At 36.1% G+C, this 17,679-nt stretch overlaps 1 protein-coding gene across 1 annotated transcript in view; it reads left to right on the top strand.

The window, feature by feature from the left end:
• LOC111053810 (cohesin subunit SA-1-like) overlaps positions 1-17,679 on the top strand; it is a 64,351-nt gene that overhangs the window by 5,536 nt on the left and 41,136 nt on the right. The window contains 5 exon segments of the mRNA XM_039420376.1: positions 1,821-2,020; positions 7,452-7,639; positions 9,710-9,883; positions 13,384-13,588; positions 15,146-15,371. Of these exon segments, the coding sequence (XP_039276310.1) occupies positions 1,821-2,020; positions 7,452-7,639; positions 9,710-9,883; positions 13,384-13,588; positions 15,146-15,371 (993 nt within the window).

Genomic DNA, 17,679 nt, shown 5'->3' with positions numbered 1-17,679 from the left:
AAAAATACTAAGAAATTGTCAAAAAACCGCAGACTTATTGGTACTTAGAAAGACCGGTTTCGGTTATTAACCGATCTTTCTAAGTATTCTTTCTAACTAACCTATCTTTCTAACTAACCGGTCTTTCTAAGTATCAATAAATCTGTGGTTTTTTGACAATTTCTTAGTATTTTCCATTTAATATGAATAATTACCACAATATCAACTTCACAAAAAGTGACTTACTAAAATCTTGAATTTGAAATAGGCGTACAATCATTCTCGGTAAATTAAGAATCTATAATATGCGAAATTTTGAAGCTAATCAGTCCTGTAGTTCAGACGTGATGATGCGTGATTTATGAATTTCTAATCCCGTATATGAATAAGTAGTTCAGACGTGATGATGCGTCATGTATGAATTTCCAATTCTTTCCTCTATTTCAAAGATGACACATTTATGGAAAAGAAGTAAGTTAAAGTAAAGAGGTACACTTATTAGTTTGAAGATCACGAAAAAGCTCATCTATAATTTTAATAAAGAAAAGAATCGGCTTATACATGTAGGAGATAGGAAATTCACGAATGATGCTTCATGAAGTCTGAACTACTGAACTGATTGGTTTGAAATTGTGCATATAGTTTCTTAATTTACCGAGGATGTTTATAGACCTATTTTAAATGCTTGAAGATTTCAGTAGGTCAAGTTTTCAGTTTGTCAAGGTTTTAATTGTTTGACCCTGGCGGAGCACGAATTATCTGCTAGTTTCAAATAATTTGAACGGTACTGTCAACTATATTGAGATTCAAGTTATGCCGCATCCACACTTTCGTCCAATGCGCACAAATGTCGACGAGTGCAAGAGTGTGATGGGTGGTTTGCCAGCGCTCGCCTTCATTGGCCTTCGCTTGCCATCACTCCGATTTTTTGTCGAGCATCCACATATGGTCACATTGCAGTGTGGAAGGCAAGACCAACGTGGCCAAGCTTACCAGCATGTCCAGCGACTGGGCCAACGTGTGGCATTAAAATAAACGTCAGTGGAAATTATAGGAAAGCAAAAGCAAGGTTGTCATTTTTTCTTTTTGCGGCGTCTTCTATAGTAGTTATATTCTTATTTTAGACCTATATCAATTGTTGATTATCTATAATTGACCGAACGTAGTGAGGTCTATGTTTCAACTCGATTTGCTTTTGTCTGTCTGTATGTAACGCGATTACGGCCAAACACGTTGATAGAAAACGATGAGATTTGGCAGGAATATTCCTATATAGGGTACTATATGTTAGTTTGTTTGTTCCCTGTAGACTCTGAAACTACTGGACAGAACGGCATGAAACTTTGGGAATATGTTGTATGAATATTGGGGATGACCAGAAATTTCAATAGGGGGGCTAATAATAATTATATAATTAATCCATTTTACAGACCTGTTTTCGAAATTGTCGGCCAAGCGGCTAACGTAGAACGGGAAGATCATCATGATTCAAGATCATGTTGTGATAATATGATTTAGCATCTAAACTTATACCAGCTGTAATAAACACGTCACTCTGTGATAAAATTGTTTACTGGTATTAAAACTGTAGTTTTAAGCACATAGGAAGTCCGTATTGAGATGTAAATGAAAATATTGATTGTCAGATAAATTTCATGATTCACCAAATAAAGTCAAGTGTGACATGAGATGCATTGACTTTTTGGCGGTACGAAGTTCGCCGGGTAAGCTAGTACGAAATATAATTGGATATAGATTTCTAACTACATAGAATACTATGATACTTGTAAGACTAGAGAGTGAATATTATATGGGGTAATAATGATGTTGTTTTTGCGCAGTGAAATCTACGGCAACGATCAGTACGAATCAGTGATCCAGAATCCGTACGAACAGCAACAACAGCTGTATGAGCCACAACAACAACAACAACACATGCAGTATGACCAGCAGCAGTCCAGCTATGAACCGGTTGCCAATTACGAACAGCCAATGACTCCAGTCAACATGCGCGGTCGCATGACAAGAGCTCGTCTTAGAAGTAAGTGCATTCATCAATAGTCATTCATTCATTTATCCAATAATGCATAATGTCTCAGAAGACTGCCACAAAGATACTTAGGGCCAGTTGCACGCACGTCTGTTAAATATGGACATTAACGCCGATTAACGAATCAGTGTTGTCACCTGGTCATATGGGACATTATATGAATCATATATTTATCTCATATTGATCAGGATTTTAGAGTTTTAATTTAGAAAAGTTTAATGAACAGTGTTTTTGTCTTTGAACAATTTGTGTCATTGACAGAAAGATTGTTTATTTCATTTGTTATCAAAATTATTGTAGCTTCTCTTTTGTTTTTGATAACAAACGTGCTCGCTTGTGCGACTGATAAAAATATGTATTTGAAATGGCTTCATGTTTGGCATTGGCTGAGTTATATATTAATACCCAAAATTTTACTTTTGTGTGGTGTGTGAGCTCGTTCGTTAGGACTGTGAGTAAAGTCCGGCTGTTCTGGTGAAGGGGATAGATTTTGTTCTTGTTATATAATACAGTTTTCCTGTCACAGTTCGGGCAGTTTAAAGAGAATTGTATTATTGAATAAGAAGGGATCTGAATCCACTTCATTAGATCAGTTTTTTTGATTTTTAATTAATAATTAACGTCGCGTTTCAACCAGTGGATGCCAAAGTGGGAAGCCATTTTCATAAAGGTAGGTGACTACTGAGTCATTGTTTAAAATTTTTCATAACCACAACAAATGAATCTTCTCTAGCAGCAAAGCGAGTAGCCCTTGTAATACTCATCTGTTTATTATTATTTCGTTATTTCTAATTATAATTCTAATTTTGTACAAATAATTTATTGTTTTGTTTTAATTATCAAAAACCTGTACGATCTTTTCTTGTATTTCATTTTCCCACCCTTACATATTCGGTGAAGACATATTCTTATTGCTTACAGTGTTACGGATTCATTTCTGTTCCACCAAGATCGGTTAGTTTTTAATCCCGATTAAGTTTACCGGTTAACTAATCAAGATTTTAACGGTTTCACAATACGGCAACACTGTAATTTAACTGACACAAATGGCATAAAATAATTGAGGTTATGTTGTTATCGAAGCGGTGAATTTGAAACTAAAAAAATATTAACAAACGAGATCATGGTCCAATATTATTGGACAAAGAAAAAAATGAGTTTGATTTAAATTCTAATAAGAGAGAAAACATAATAGAAAACTGATAATGATAGGTATGTTTTAAGGTAAAAATGAGGTTATGTTATTGAAGCGGTGAATTTGACCATTCAATACAGAGGCATGCGCCATAATGCTCTGTCTGTCGCCAGTGTCAAGTGTTATGCTGCTAACAGACGACAACAGATCAAAAACTAACCTCAAAAATCAGAATCTAATTTTGAATGCTAATATCAGCTAAATACACTTCTCTATTTTATTAATGAAAAAAAATCATTCATATATTTAGCCCCTACTTTGATTTTTTTAGTTTTTTTACCAAAAACTAATTGGAAGACAGCTATCAGTAGGTACCTAACCGGCGTTAGTTGGATTTAATTCCCCGTGAATGGCCTGTTAAAAATCTTTTACGTCGATTAGTTTAAACAGCGTTATTTTTCGACTTTTACCTTTGTGCAACCAAATTTTCTTCGTTTCAATTAATCGCGGTTAAAATGGTGCCAACTAATCAGAATTAAAAGTTGTTTACGCCGGTTAGTTTAATCGGCGTTATCGCTTGAAATTTCTGTTTTGTGAAACCAAAATGCATCGGTTAGCACTAATCTCGATTAAAGTATAGCATTTAATCGTGATTAAACGTTAACCGACGTACGAAAAACTGGGGGTTATTCTTCAAAAAAGAGTGGTTAGGATAATCGATGGCCTGCAACAAAGAGAATCTTGCAGATAAAGTTTTGTTAAGTATCAAATAATGACTATAATAACTTTATACATTTATAATAATTTAATTTAAGTTGAAAGTAATCTAAACTTGGTAACCAAGCATTTTCTAAACTTTTTTTCTTCTTTTGATGAGAGGAATCACGCCCTGACTTATGGGCACCTTTTTCAGAACTCTCTGTATAATATACTATTATTTTAATGTATATTGTATTACTGTATCAATGTTGATTATGTTTCTGACCTTATGACGAAGCCTATGCAATTTGTTTGTTTAGTGGGAAATAAAGTATTCTTATTCTCGAAGTAAGTGCATTCATTCATCAATATCATAGAGAAAGAAGATATCCCATGGTATAGGTCGTTTATGTTCCAAATTTCATGCCGATTTTTGTCAACTCAAGTCGATTACTGTCAATTATTACTGTTTTGGCCGGTTGAGAGTGTGAGAACGGCACAGTATGAGAGACTACCAGCGTCACATAGCTTCACGAACAAGAACTGCTAGGACTTCTCACCATGATACAAGATAGGCCTACGAGTAGGTTAAAACTTGACAAGCAAGTTAGATGGCACATTAGGTTATTTAACCCAACCTAGGTTTTTTTTAAGTTTCTCGAAATTGATTTTTTCCTCTTCTTATTTAAGAGTTTATTAAAACTGAAACTTGATGAAAGTAAATTGGTAGCATGCTATGAATACATTAAGGGTCGGTTTCCGAGCTCGGGATTTGGCTAAGTTCTAGACTTTATCTGGATTTAAACTCTGGAGTCAGAAAATTGGCTTTCCTAGTCAGATCGTTGACGAAGTCGAGGACTCAAATAGACCCTGGAGTTTAGAAATCACGTTAAACGCTGGAGTTTATAATATTACACTTTCTGAGTGAAGGGTTTATAAGTCCAGGACTTGAATTAAATTCTCGCCTCTCTCCGAGTCAAGGATTTATCAAAAATCGTTGAGTCTAGAACTTGAAACAGCATGATTTTAAACCCTCGACTGAAGTAGGTTTTAAAATTAAGTTCTGGACTTGAACTGAGCAAAAACATCTGAGTTATTGTTCTGGAATAGATGAATAGCCAAATTGTCTTGGAATACGTTAATTATTTGGATTAGTACATCTAAATTCATAATTTATGATTTGCAAGTCTATTTTAAAATAAAGTTCTATCAGAATTATGCGTGAAAAACTAACCTTATTCACGACTGTGACATAACCTAAAAATTTTCAAAAAAAATAATACAAGGATTGACTTGGAATTTGATATTCCAATGTTAATGTTATCAATCAATGGCATATTCAGCATATTATACTCTTTCCAAATAGGCATGAGCTCTTAAGGATTAGGCCGACCCTCCTGCTACTCACACACACACACAAGCGCAGTCCCCTTCTGTGTGTGTGAGTAGAGGGACGGTCTGTCTATCTGTATACAACGTAGTATACATAGTATATCAATGGCGCAGGTAGGCCGGGCGTGTGTGCCTGCGCGTCGGGGAGCGAGGGTCGGCTTAATCTTTCAGGGCTCATGGCAGTTTGGACAGACTATAATAATAAAATGTATCAATAATAAATTATTATTCCAGTTTTTTTTTCAACACAAATACCGTACGTTTTCCATCTCAATAGCCTACCAATATTTTTATTCCAAAATCTCTGGTTAGAATTAATGAATCAATAATAGCATAACGTAAAATGAAATGTTTATTCATCCAAAGGTTAGGTTTTGCTTTGAATAGGCCTTCAAAGTAATCAAAACGTATCTTGACGAAATAATTGCTACAAAATAGTTTGGAAAGCATGCTCATATGAATTAGCCCGCTTCAATAAGCTGTTCTGCTGTAGGCTATGGTGCCAACAATACAACAACAAAATATTGAGAATTTCCCTATTGATTTTTGCTTCAAGTCCTGGACTCAAATAAGTCCAGAACTTAAAAGACCCCGGAGTTTAGAAGATAAACTCGTGACTCAGAAAGTCGAATTAGACCCGAGAGCTTATTTTAGTCCTGGACTCTGTAAGAACAGAACTTATAGATCCCAAGCTCGGAAACTGGCCCTAAGATTTCTTATGATAAATCGACTTTTTTATTTAAAAATTCATTAAAACTGAAATCTGTTGAGAGTAAATTAGTATCATGTTCAGTGGCGCCATTTCACCAAACTGCTAGGGGGGAAAAACCAAGAGGTATGAAGGGGGGGAAGGAATTTGCCCAAAGGATAGAGGGTCCTGGGTTTTCCCATAAATGTTACATTCAAAGATATTATTATATGCTTCATTTTCTCCAGTTTTATACAAATGTGGTTGAAGTATCAATACAAGCATATAGGCCTACATTATTAGTATGAATCATGAAGTATTTATTAGAAATATAGGCCTACAGAGAGGCCCCAAAGTAGGAATACACTGAAACAGATTTCTCAAAAATCATGGAAAAAGATAATTTTTTCTTTTACAATGACAATTTCAACAATTTCATTGGGGATCATATTTCAATTGGAAAATAACTTTCTGTTAGAAAGCTAAAGAAACATTAAGCTGTTTCCATAATTCTCACCAACTCTGTACATACATTATTGAATGTCTGTTTGTGCCCTTACTTTTGCTTTCACTGTGACATCTTGCAACTTGTTCATTCTCACGTTGAAATTCATGCAATAACTCACTTATTGTGCCCTCATCAATAATTGTACCCATTCTATATTTAAGCTTCAACTATACCACAGAGAAAAATATATTCTTTATTACTCCATACCCATACTTCAAGGCAATTTTGCTACATTTTTGATACTGTAGAAGGAATTATACTACTGCTGTTTAAAAAAAGTATTAAATCAGTATGAGTTCTAAGGATTCGTATATATAGACCCACATTTTTATTATTCATCTGATCCTTGGGGGGGGGGGGGGGCTAGGCCCGGTGTAAGTGCACGTCCAGTGCCAACATACCTATTATCAAATTTTTGGTTGGGATCGATTTAGTATGTTATTTTGAGCACAAAATCACAAAAATTAAACGGCGCTCACTATTGTTTTTTAAATAAACTAAGTTCAAAGTAGCACAATTTTACATGCATTTAACCAATGAGTAGCAGCCATTTTGATTATTGAAATCATCAAATTATGATATTCCCAATCTGAGGTTTCCTAACCCAAAGCTTGTCCTAACCTAAGCTTTCCTAACATAAAGCTTTTCCTAACCTACAGCTTTTCCTAACCTAGCTACTTATGGTTGCTACTTATAAGTTGAATGCATGTAAAGTTCTGTTACTTTGAACTTAGTTTATTTTAAAAACAATAGTGAGCGCCGTTTAATTTTTGTGATTTTGTGCTCAAAATAACATACTAAATCGATCCCAACCAAAAATTTGATAATAGGTATGTTGGCACTGGACGTGCACTTTAGCCCTAGGCCCCCCTGCCCCCCTAAATGGCGCCCCTGATCATGTTATGTTATATAGATTGAAAAAATGTACAGTTTGTGGCTCTCATCAATCTAAAATAATTATTTAATCATTTGAAAATTATTTAAATTATTTTCCTCCTAGATTTGAACGCTGGTAATCAGCCGACACCACAGCCGACGCCAGTCCAGTCCTCGGTTCCAAACAAGAAGATCGCCGTCGAAGAGAAGCAGAAGAGAAGACCCTACATGCGCAAAAACTTCACTGAAAGTTTGTCTGAAGATGATGCTTGCCTTTATCAATGCATCAAAACAGGCAAGATTTCTTTGCAGGTAAGCGCTCCAGCCTTCAATTGAATTGAATCAAAATACTTATTCACATTCAACTGAATTGAATAGTTTCACAAAACAAATTACAGGTTTATAAATATTAGGCTAGCCCTACATGGATACTATCATGCGAGCACGGTTGTCAAGGTGACTGTTTTGGCAATGAACTATGAGAAAATAACTAGTTGAGTTTTAGAGCTTGTTCACATGACAGCGATTTACGCTCGGTTGTCGCTCGATTGGCAAATCGCTCGGTTTGCCAGACTCGTACACATGACAGCGATTCATGAGCGGTTTGCGCTCGGTTATGATAAATAATACTAGGTACAACATGTATGTACTCAATCTTAATATCTTAATCTATGTACTTATCACTATATTACTCTTAAACATATATTACTGCTCTGATCGAAACCGCTCGGTTGACTGAAGACATGTGTACGCTCTCATGCCTGCTCTAGTATATCGAGCCGCCCGGCAACCGAGCGACAACCGAGCGGTTGTAGTCAGACTACTAAAACCGAGCGATGTATGTGTACGGAACCATGTGTTTCCCTATACCTGGCAATCGCTCGGTTTGTCAATCGCGCGACAACCGAACGTAAATCGCTGTCATGTGAATAGGCTCTTAAGTTGGAGTTTTATGAGATACGTTCAAAATTGATGTAGTATTTTATTTAATCAATAAGGGCCATGCTAACACTGCGTTCAACGCTAAACCACGTTTATTTGTAGATATGGTTGCATTTATCATAATGTGTTTCATACGAACAGCTGACATTTTTCCGTTTAAACCGAGTATCTGCGTACGGGCCTTAATGTGTGCTGCTTCTGCAGAACAAGGCTGTTCGACCGCTGACGGGCAGAAACCACATGGCTCATTGCAGACCACTCTTCAAGAAGTTAAAAATGATTGCTGTTGTAAATTAGTACATTCTTGAATGTCTGGTTCGCATCAGAGACAGAGCTAGGAGTGCTGATTCTCGTGGTGAGATATATGGCTATGGAACCCGTCAGACTCACCTTATCAACATGTCAAGATGCCGTTTAGCAAGGACTCAGAAGAGTTATCCTTCCATTGCATTAAAAATGTTCAATAAGCTGCCAGAGTGGGTCAAGGATAGTGGAAGTTATAGACAGTTCCGAGCAGTTTTGAAATCTTTCTTGGTGGAGCAACTATTTTATAGCCTGATGAATTTCTTGATAGTGAGATGACATTTTGAAACGACATGTTTTATAAACCCTTGACACAGTCTATCCAGCAGCGCTGGTCTATGACTTGGAATAAAACTAAAACTAACCAATGTGTTTTGCACATAGATAACTACCTACTAGTTTTATGGAATTTATAGCTGAGTTTTGCTAAATAATGCTGTTTAACTGCTCTTTTCAATGTAAATCAATGTGCTTTGCACATAAATTACTTCCTATATGGTTTTATGATTTATATATTTTTTGTGTAGTTTAGAAGTTGATATTGTGGCAATTATTCATATTAAATAAAACACTAAGAAATTGTCAAAAACCACAGATTTATTGATAATTAGAAAAACCGGTTTCGGTTGTTATCCATTGTCAATCTCTGATAAACTGTATAAATAATCTGTTTATAAGAAATTGACAATGGTGTAACAACATAAACCGGTTTTTCTAATTTTTCAATTTCAATTTATTATTTAATTATCAATAAATCTGTGGTTTTTGACAATTTCTTAGTGTTTCATTTAATATTCATATATTTATAGTTTTTTTTGGGATATATTTAGTTGAATTATGTTAACCTACTTGTCCTTCTGCTCAATGTAAATCAATGTGGTATGCACGTAAATAATCTCCCGCTAGATTTTTAGGATTTATAGCTTTATTTTACTGAATAATGCTGTTTACCTACCCCTACCAATGTAAATCAATGTGTTTTGCACTTGAATAACGTCCTACTAGTTTTATTGTATTCATAGAGTGATTTTGAGTGATAGAATGCAGAGTGATTTTGACTTTTTCTACCAGTTTTATGGAATTTATAGCTGAATAATGTTGATTACCTGAACTTCTCAATGTAAATTTGTTTTGTAGAATGTTGTGGATGATTGGATCGAGGCTTACAAAGTGAACCGCGACACGGCACTGTTGGGCCTGATGCAATTCTTCATCAACGCGTCAGGCTGCAAGGGCAAGATCACGTCTCAGATGGCTGCAAACATGGAGCATGCAGCCATTATCCGTAAAATGACTGAGGAGTTTGACGAGGTTGGTATATTAGTTCGATTGAATAAAAGCATAGAGAGAAGACAGCTCAAGAAGATATCCCATGGTATAGGTAGTTTCTGTTCCAAGTTTCAAGCCAATTTATTGTAAACTCAATCCGATTACTGTCGACTACTGTCTATCATTACTTTTCGGCCGGGTGAGAGTGTAAGAACGGCCCAGTATAAGAGATTAACATCGTCACATAGCTTCACGAAAAAACTACTAGGACTATATATTGTCCAGTGTTGAAATATAAACGCCCTGTACCATGGGATATATGCTTATGTTATCTTTTCTCGGGTACGCGACTAGGTGCCACCGCGACTACTTGTCCCTTTTTAAAACCGGTTTTTAGGGGACAAGTAGACGTGAGCCATACCCGTCTACTTGTCTCCTTTCTGAGGAGGTGACAACTAGTCGGGGGGGACATCCTGTCACGAGGGTGCGAGGTGTCAAGTTGTCGTTTACGGTCATGAATAGTTGGCACCTCCGGTCCAGTAGGTGTCAAGTAGTCGGGGTGACAACTTGACGGCAATGGTATATTTTTACAAGTAGTCATCTACAGTCACGACAACCTATCCCCTCGACTCAACTCCACAATAAATCACCAATCCAGCTGGCTCTTCATTTGAAAGTTGGAAAATGAAGCCTAACTATCAAGTTCTATATGAAAAGGCATTAAGATTCCTAATTTTGATACAATAAGATATTTTCAACATCATGTCTTTGTGAGTGAGCCTTTTCAACCATGATGCAATCAAGAATAAGTATAGAAACCGACTGTATAGAAACAAGTGTATATAAATAATTATTTATCCTCAAATTAATTACCAGACTTCATTTAATACCTCAGTTGATAACCAGACTGATAGCTTCATCTGCCATATTATTGATGGATGAAAATTTGACTGTCCTAGCATTAGGCTAAATTTACTCGTAAACGGTGCGTCTGACGGGAAAATATAACTGAACAAAATGTGTTTAGAATATTGTGTTCTACATCTGGTTCAGTCATCAAAAGGGCTTATTATTATTTTTTTCTGTTTTCAACCAACTCGAAAAAATTTGTCCTAAAAATAGCAAAGACGGCGAATATCTCCCGAACCGTGCGTTTGACGGGAAAATGTTACAGAACCATAAGTGCTTACAATTCAATTCTACATCATAACCAGTAATAAAAATTGTTTGATCCCTCCTCCCTACGCCGCGGGGGTGTAAGTTGTGCAAACTCTGTAGGTGACAAGTAGTCAGGGTGACACCTTTACGCCAGCGTGCAAGGTGTCATGTAGACGTGAGCCATCCCCGTCTACTTGTGTCCTTTCTAAGGAGGTGACAACTAGTCGGGGGGACACTCTGACGCGAGGGTGCTTCTAAGGAGGTGACAACTAGTCGGGGGGGCACCCTGACGCGAGGGTGCGAGGTGTCAAGTAGTCGTTTACGGTCATGACTAGTTGGCACCTTTGGTCCGGTAGGTGTCAAGTAGTCGGGGGGCCAACTTGACGGCAATTGTATATTTTTACGAGGGTACAAGTAGTCGCCTATGGCCAAAATGACCAGGTGTTAAGTAGTCGGGGTGACAACTAGACGGCTACCCCTTTTCTCTATGGTAGTCTCTGTGGCAATAATATTTGAAAAAAATGTTTATTAATTACCTATATCTAACTTTCAATAATCATGAAATAAAAATCCAAATTTTGATTATATGTGAAATTTTTCCAATTAGGCCTCATCAAGATCAATTTGATCTGACGAATAAGTTTCAAATGTGACTATTTCACTTGGCATAATGAAATGCTTGTAACTACAATTATCACGTTCTAAGGGTGTGATCACATTGAATGTGTGTATGTGCAAGTGCACGCTTGGTTGTGCAAAGGCTAAAAATAAACTTTCTACTCGTGATATTTTTCAAAGTTTTTCGATTTGTATATCATCAAGCTATCAAAATGAAAAAGTTTTCTCAGGAAAACATTTTTTTTCTGATCATTACTTTTTGAGATATGAGCGCCTAAAGTTTAAATTTTTGGGACAGAACATTTCAAATTCGGTAAGAGATAAATCCATAAGATTTAGAGGATAGATTCTTCATGGTATTGTTGATCTAGTAAAACAAACATTTTCAAAAAATAACAATTTTTAAGATAGTTATTCAATTTACTAAAAAGAACTTTTAGTTGAGTTATTTTTGGTAAATTGAATAACTTTGTTATTTTTAGAAAATGTTTGTTTTACTAGATCAACAATACCATGAAGAATCTATCCTCTAAATCTTAATGAAATGCGTAATCTAAGTCGTAATGAAATGCTAAGGTGAGGTCCACTTTATAATGGCAGTGTTTGATTAGAAATGGTATTGCTATCCTTGTCCATCATTCGACAAAGCGGGTAGCGCTATCTCTTTCTTGCTTTGTTCTGTTGCCAGATCGTCTTTTAACAATATTAATAATTAATTAACAAAATATTTTATTTCAATTATGAAAATTATTGAAAAATATAATTTCTCGCTTCAATCAATAGTTTATTTTTCCTTCATACAATACATACATGAATGTCTATAATTACATAAATACAATTGACAATTAACAAAATAAGTTAAAAGTAAAATAGTATTATTATTATTAAATACGAAAAGTCCCTGAAAAGGTTAAAAACCTGAGCGCAGGGGCCGAGTGTTACTGAAAACAAAATTATTTCTAAGATAAATAAAATTGGTGGATTCCTATTAACATCTAAATTTGAAAAAAAATACAAAGAAGGAAAGTAAATAAAAGTAAGAAAATAAGAGATAATAAAATAAAAAAGCAGACATTCTTGAATGATCGTGAACTTATCCTAGTTACAATATTACAAGAAATCACTTATCCTAGGATGTGAAGAAGCAATCCATAACTCTATCTCTCTCAGAAGTCTTCCATTCAAATTATCTGGTATAGAAAGAGCAGGTATCACATTTATAAGCTTATGAACAATATAATCAAACTATCTTCTACAAATGGATAGAACTGCATTGTTTGGTTCAAAGGTAAAGGTTGAGGGACGGAGATTGTAAGGCGATATACGGAGGTTGAAAAGTTCTCTGTTTATTAATGTAAATAATTAAAATTCTTTATATACAGCTGCTCAACCGTCAATACATTAAAAAATACTGTCACTTGGAAATCGTTTAGGTTTGCCCAAAATGGTCTTTAATAATGCTTTTTGGATGCTTTGTAAAATATAATTTAATAATGTCTTTAATGTCTAATAATGTCTATTAATGTCTTAATTTAATAAGGTATTTAATAATGCTTTTTGGATGCTTAGTAAAATATAATTGATTATTTTAAACGAGTATGAACATTTAATATTACATCAATAAACCTGTATCAGCTACCGTCTATAGAAGACATTGACAAGACAGAGGATCGGCAACGTTGTTCTCCCATCTTTCTCCACTGCCATTATAACGTGGACCTCACTATAGTAAATTATTATGTTCTAAATATTTGTTTGATGTGCAGGAGAGTGGTGAATACCCATTAATCATGACCGGGCAACAATGGAAGAAGTTCAGACAGAATTTCTGTGATTTTGTCGCTCTATTAGTAAAGCAGTGCCAGTACTCCATCATCTATGATCAATACCTGATGGACAATGTTATATCACTTCTTACTGGACTTTCCGACTCTCAAGTGCGTGCATTCAGGCACACTGCAACTCTAGCTGGTGAGTTTCTCTCTGAATTTTCTATTTTGTTTCACCATCAATTTTTATGTTCATTTTCACACTTTTAATAGCTATTCAAATCAAATCAAATTTATTTGTTTCCAGCATTTACAGTACAAACAATATATAAAAAGATATAATTGAAACAACACTCACATGGACACGCAGGTCTGTTTGTGAGTTGTTTGAGTTCGTAATTACATTAATTAAATTATTATAACTTGAGAGAAATTCCTGGAAATTAGATTTGGCTAGGTACATTGTATTGAAATGAAAAGAATAACTTAAATAAAGAAGTAAATTGAATTATGATATGTTAGATAATAGAAATTATTATTCAATCATAGAAATATTGTAGCACAACTACACGCATACAACTCACACATACAGGGAGGGGGATGACAGCCACACACACACCACACACATACACACACACCAACATTCTAAAATGGCAGTTAAATGCATTCAAATTCATTGGTTGATTACTGATGGAGGTAGAGAAGATGAAAATTGGAAGCTCAAAATAATAAATATATAGAGGAATAAAATTTGTATAGAATATAGGTCTACAGTAGAATAATATGAAGCGTAAGCCTGGAGTTTAACCAACCGCGTTTGCGCGCAGCGGGGCTAGACGTACGCAGATCTCAAAATCAGATCACATTCGTCGTTATTTAAGGCAGATAACCACCCCCGCAATACTCTTTTGTATTGGTATATTGAGCATTCCCCCGGCTGACTAACAAACAAAGGTGCATTCCGCAGAATTACGTGAACCAGATATGTCACATTTCTGAGGTACATTATTTTGAGGTACATTTAAAATTCAAATTCAAATATTTTCTATTCCTTCAAGTATTTACAGTGGAACATTTACAGTGAAAAACTCAATATTACGGAATTCCTCCACAAAGACTAAACGTCTGCGTGTGGAGGAGAGATCCATAGACAACACAACCGGCAGTGGCGCTGTTGGAAAGTACAACACTGTCAGATTTTTGCTGCACAAAACTATTGAATGGGGTGTTGTCAATGAATGAGTCACCTATGCATTTCAAAACTTTCCTCCCATCACTCCACTGAGTTGCAGTATCAGCCGAGCAATGGTTCAGTCTTCAGGTGCCATTTAGTCGCGACAGTGCATAAGTCGCACTGTCCATAAGATAGGGAAAGACTATATACGGGGACTGTAAACGAACCAATAACACAGAATTGATGGCTTTGCTTGATGACCCTTATTGGGCTATGAAATGGTAATCATCCAAATGTTCATAGGCGTAAAATAATCCAAGAAGACGGAAAAAGTAATTACACAATTAATTAATATGTTTTGACAGTAAACAGAGTACATAACACTTGGAAAATTGGATGTTGTAAAAAATACAACACGCGACTACTGGTGTGATTAAGTAGGGCGCGACTACTGGAAAGTTAATTGCACATTGCATAGATACATTGAATGCACTTGATGCAGTTTTTAATGAATAATAATTGAACCTATAAATGAATATCTTAAAATAGAATAATTTCTAAAAGTGGCTTCATTTTGTGTTGCAGCCATGAAGCTGATGACAGCCCTAGTGGACGTGGCCCTTGTGGTGTCAATCAACCTGGACAACACTCAGCGCCAGTACGAGGCCGAGCGACAGAAGGCGCGCGACAAGCGAGCAAGCGACAGACTCGAGTCGCTCATGGCCAAGCGACAGGAGCTTGAGGAGAACATGGATGAAATCAAGAACATGCTCACCTACATGTTCAAGTCTGTCTTCGTACATCGCTACCGGTAATTTCAAAATATAGTTTGTTTTAGGCTGGCCACTAACGGTAGAACATGCATGTTTATCCTGCACATACACATGTTCGTCATCAGCGAGAGGCTAATGATCAAGAACAAGAACAGGAAATAAATCACAAATTATACTGATGGGGAAAATAATTTAACCTCGAATAGAACAGCGGGGAAAAAATCGGAGATACAAAAACCTAACCTCAAAACATTCTGATCGAAGCATATCGTTGTGATGACACAACAATGTATGACGACTGTGTATCATATATGTTCAACCATAATTGGCCAAATCAAATCGATTTATTCCTCTTTATAAATACACATTATAAAATGCATTATAGGAAATTTTCTTCACATGGGCTATGATGCCTGTGTGCGAAGAAGAGTCCGAATCACTTAATTTATTCATTTTAATTCAGAGGAGGAAACAAGAAGAAGAACTAACTAAAGAGAGAGAGTGAGAGAGAGAGAGAAAAAAAATGAAAAAGGGAAGAGAAGGAGGAAGAAGAGAGAGTGAAAAGGAGACAGATAGAAGAGATAGAGATAGGAAGAAGAAAGTACAAAATAGAAAAGTTTTAATTTGGGTCGATGATCATCCATCAGAGCCGCCAGGCAAGCACATGCCAGAGACGGACATAGCAAATTAAAAACAGATTATTATTTTCAAAAAAACCTTTTAGAAATGATAAACAGACCGCAATAACATCTCCGATGTCTCTCTATTCTGTTGGAACAGCCAAGAGAGCAACATTTTCTTGTACGCGGCATTACTGTATGTGTTAAAGATTGACAACTGAACAGGCATGTTGCAACACAAGCGATGAGCATAGGGGCATCGGGATGAGGCCAGACTCGTCAATCTAGGCATCCTTATGTTGCTAATGCTAGAGGCACGTGTGAAATGGTCATGATTTGATACAATAAATTATATTTCGACTTTGCTTTCTTTTAAGCTTATGCACAAGTAGTGCCTTGATAAAAAGCTGTCGAATATCCATTACCTGAAACTCCATGAAAAGCTGATCAGTAGGATAACGTCTTGGATGGCCTGTCGCAGCCTTGATAACTGCCTTCTGCACAATCAGCAGCGGCTTCAAGACTTTCATAAAGGCACCCCCTCCCCCATATAACAATACCACTGTGGAGCAGTGCCTGAACATAAGCAAAGTATGCCAATCTTATAATAGAAGGATCTAGCAGGGAGTTCAACTCTTTAAATAAATATATATTTTTCCTGCGCTTTTGCTTTAGGTGAGATGTGTGCCAGCCTAAAATAAGTTGGTACTTGACCCTCCATCCGAGGAAATTACAGCGTTGCCGATTTGTGTAAGATTGCAACCTTCTCAAATTTCGAATTTGACCACAGAGTTGTCTAGAATATCATCCCCGATATGTGCAAACTTTCACATATCAATGTGCTTCTCATGCCACGCTACCTCTTGACAAAGTATTGAACTGCAATACAGAGTAAGATTCATAGTTGTACGTTGTTCTGTTCTCTTTACATTCCATGTTAATTGATACTATGCATTTTTGAACCCAAAGACCTTTTAAAAAGATATAGACCCACAATGCCTATGTCTTGGATGGCCTGTCGCAGCCTTGATAACTGCCTTCTGCACAATCAGCAGCGGCTTCAAGACTTCCAATGATAGCTCTTACTTGAAATTGAAGGCCGCCATTGGGGTATTTTAGCACGAGATATTTGTATATTTGTAGTATTATAGATTATAAAGGCATTGGTATGTAATAATCTTATATAGTGAGGTCCACGTTATAATGACAGTATTTGATCAACTTTGGTCTTGCTATCCTTGTCTATCATTCAAAAAAGCCGGGGGTAATATCCTTCTCTAGGTCCACAACAATGCCAATTATGTTTTTGACAGTGTAGAAATATAATTAATTAATGCAGAGAATCGGCATCGCTATTCTTTTATCTTTATCCACTGCCATTATAACGTGGACCTCACTATAGGTTGCCCCCTCAATGGCCGATTTCAATTCCAAGTACGACACTAGAGCTGCATGTGAGTCTATGCATCTTTAAGGTCTTTGTTCGAACCTCTCTGCATTTCCCCACATAGACCAATTGCTTGGAAAGTTTTATCGTTATAATAGTTCAATTAAATTAAATTCAAGAAGCGAATAACGCAGATAAATACCTCCAAACAAATTGTCGCCAAGTGTGACCTTAAACTGTGACACCAGACCTGAGCAAGACAGGTCACCCGACATCTTAATCAGCTGTTATATAGCTATGGTGAATGTGATATTTTCGAGCTCAAAATTAAAGTGTTTT

Source organism: Nilaparvata lugens, chromosome 2, assembly GCF_014356525.2.
Source record: "Nilaparvata lugens isolate BPH chromosome 2, ASM1435652v1, whole genome shotgun sequence".
Classification (NCBI taxonomy): Eukaryota; Metazoa; Arthropoda; class Insecta; order Hemiptera; family Delphacidae; genus Nilaparvata; species Nilaparvata lugens.
This window is presented reverse-complemented; position numbering and strand designations above follow the sequence as displayed.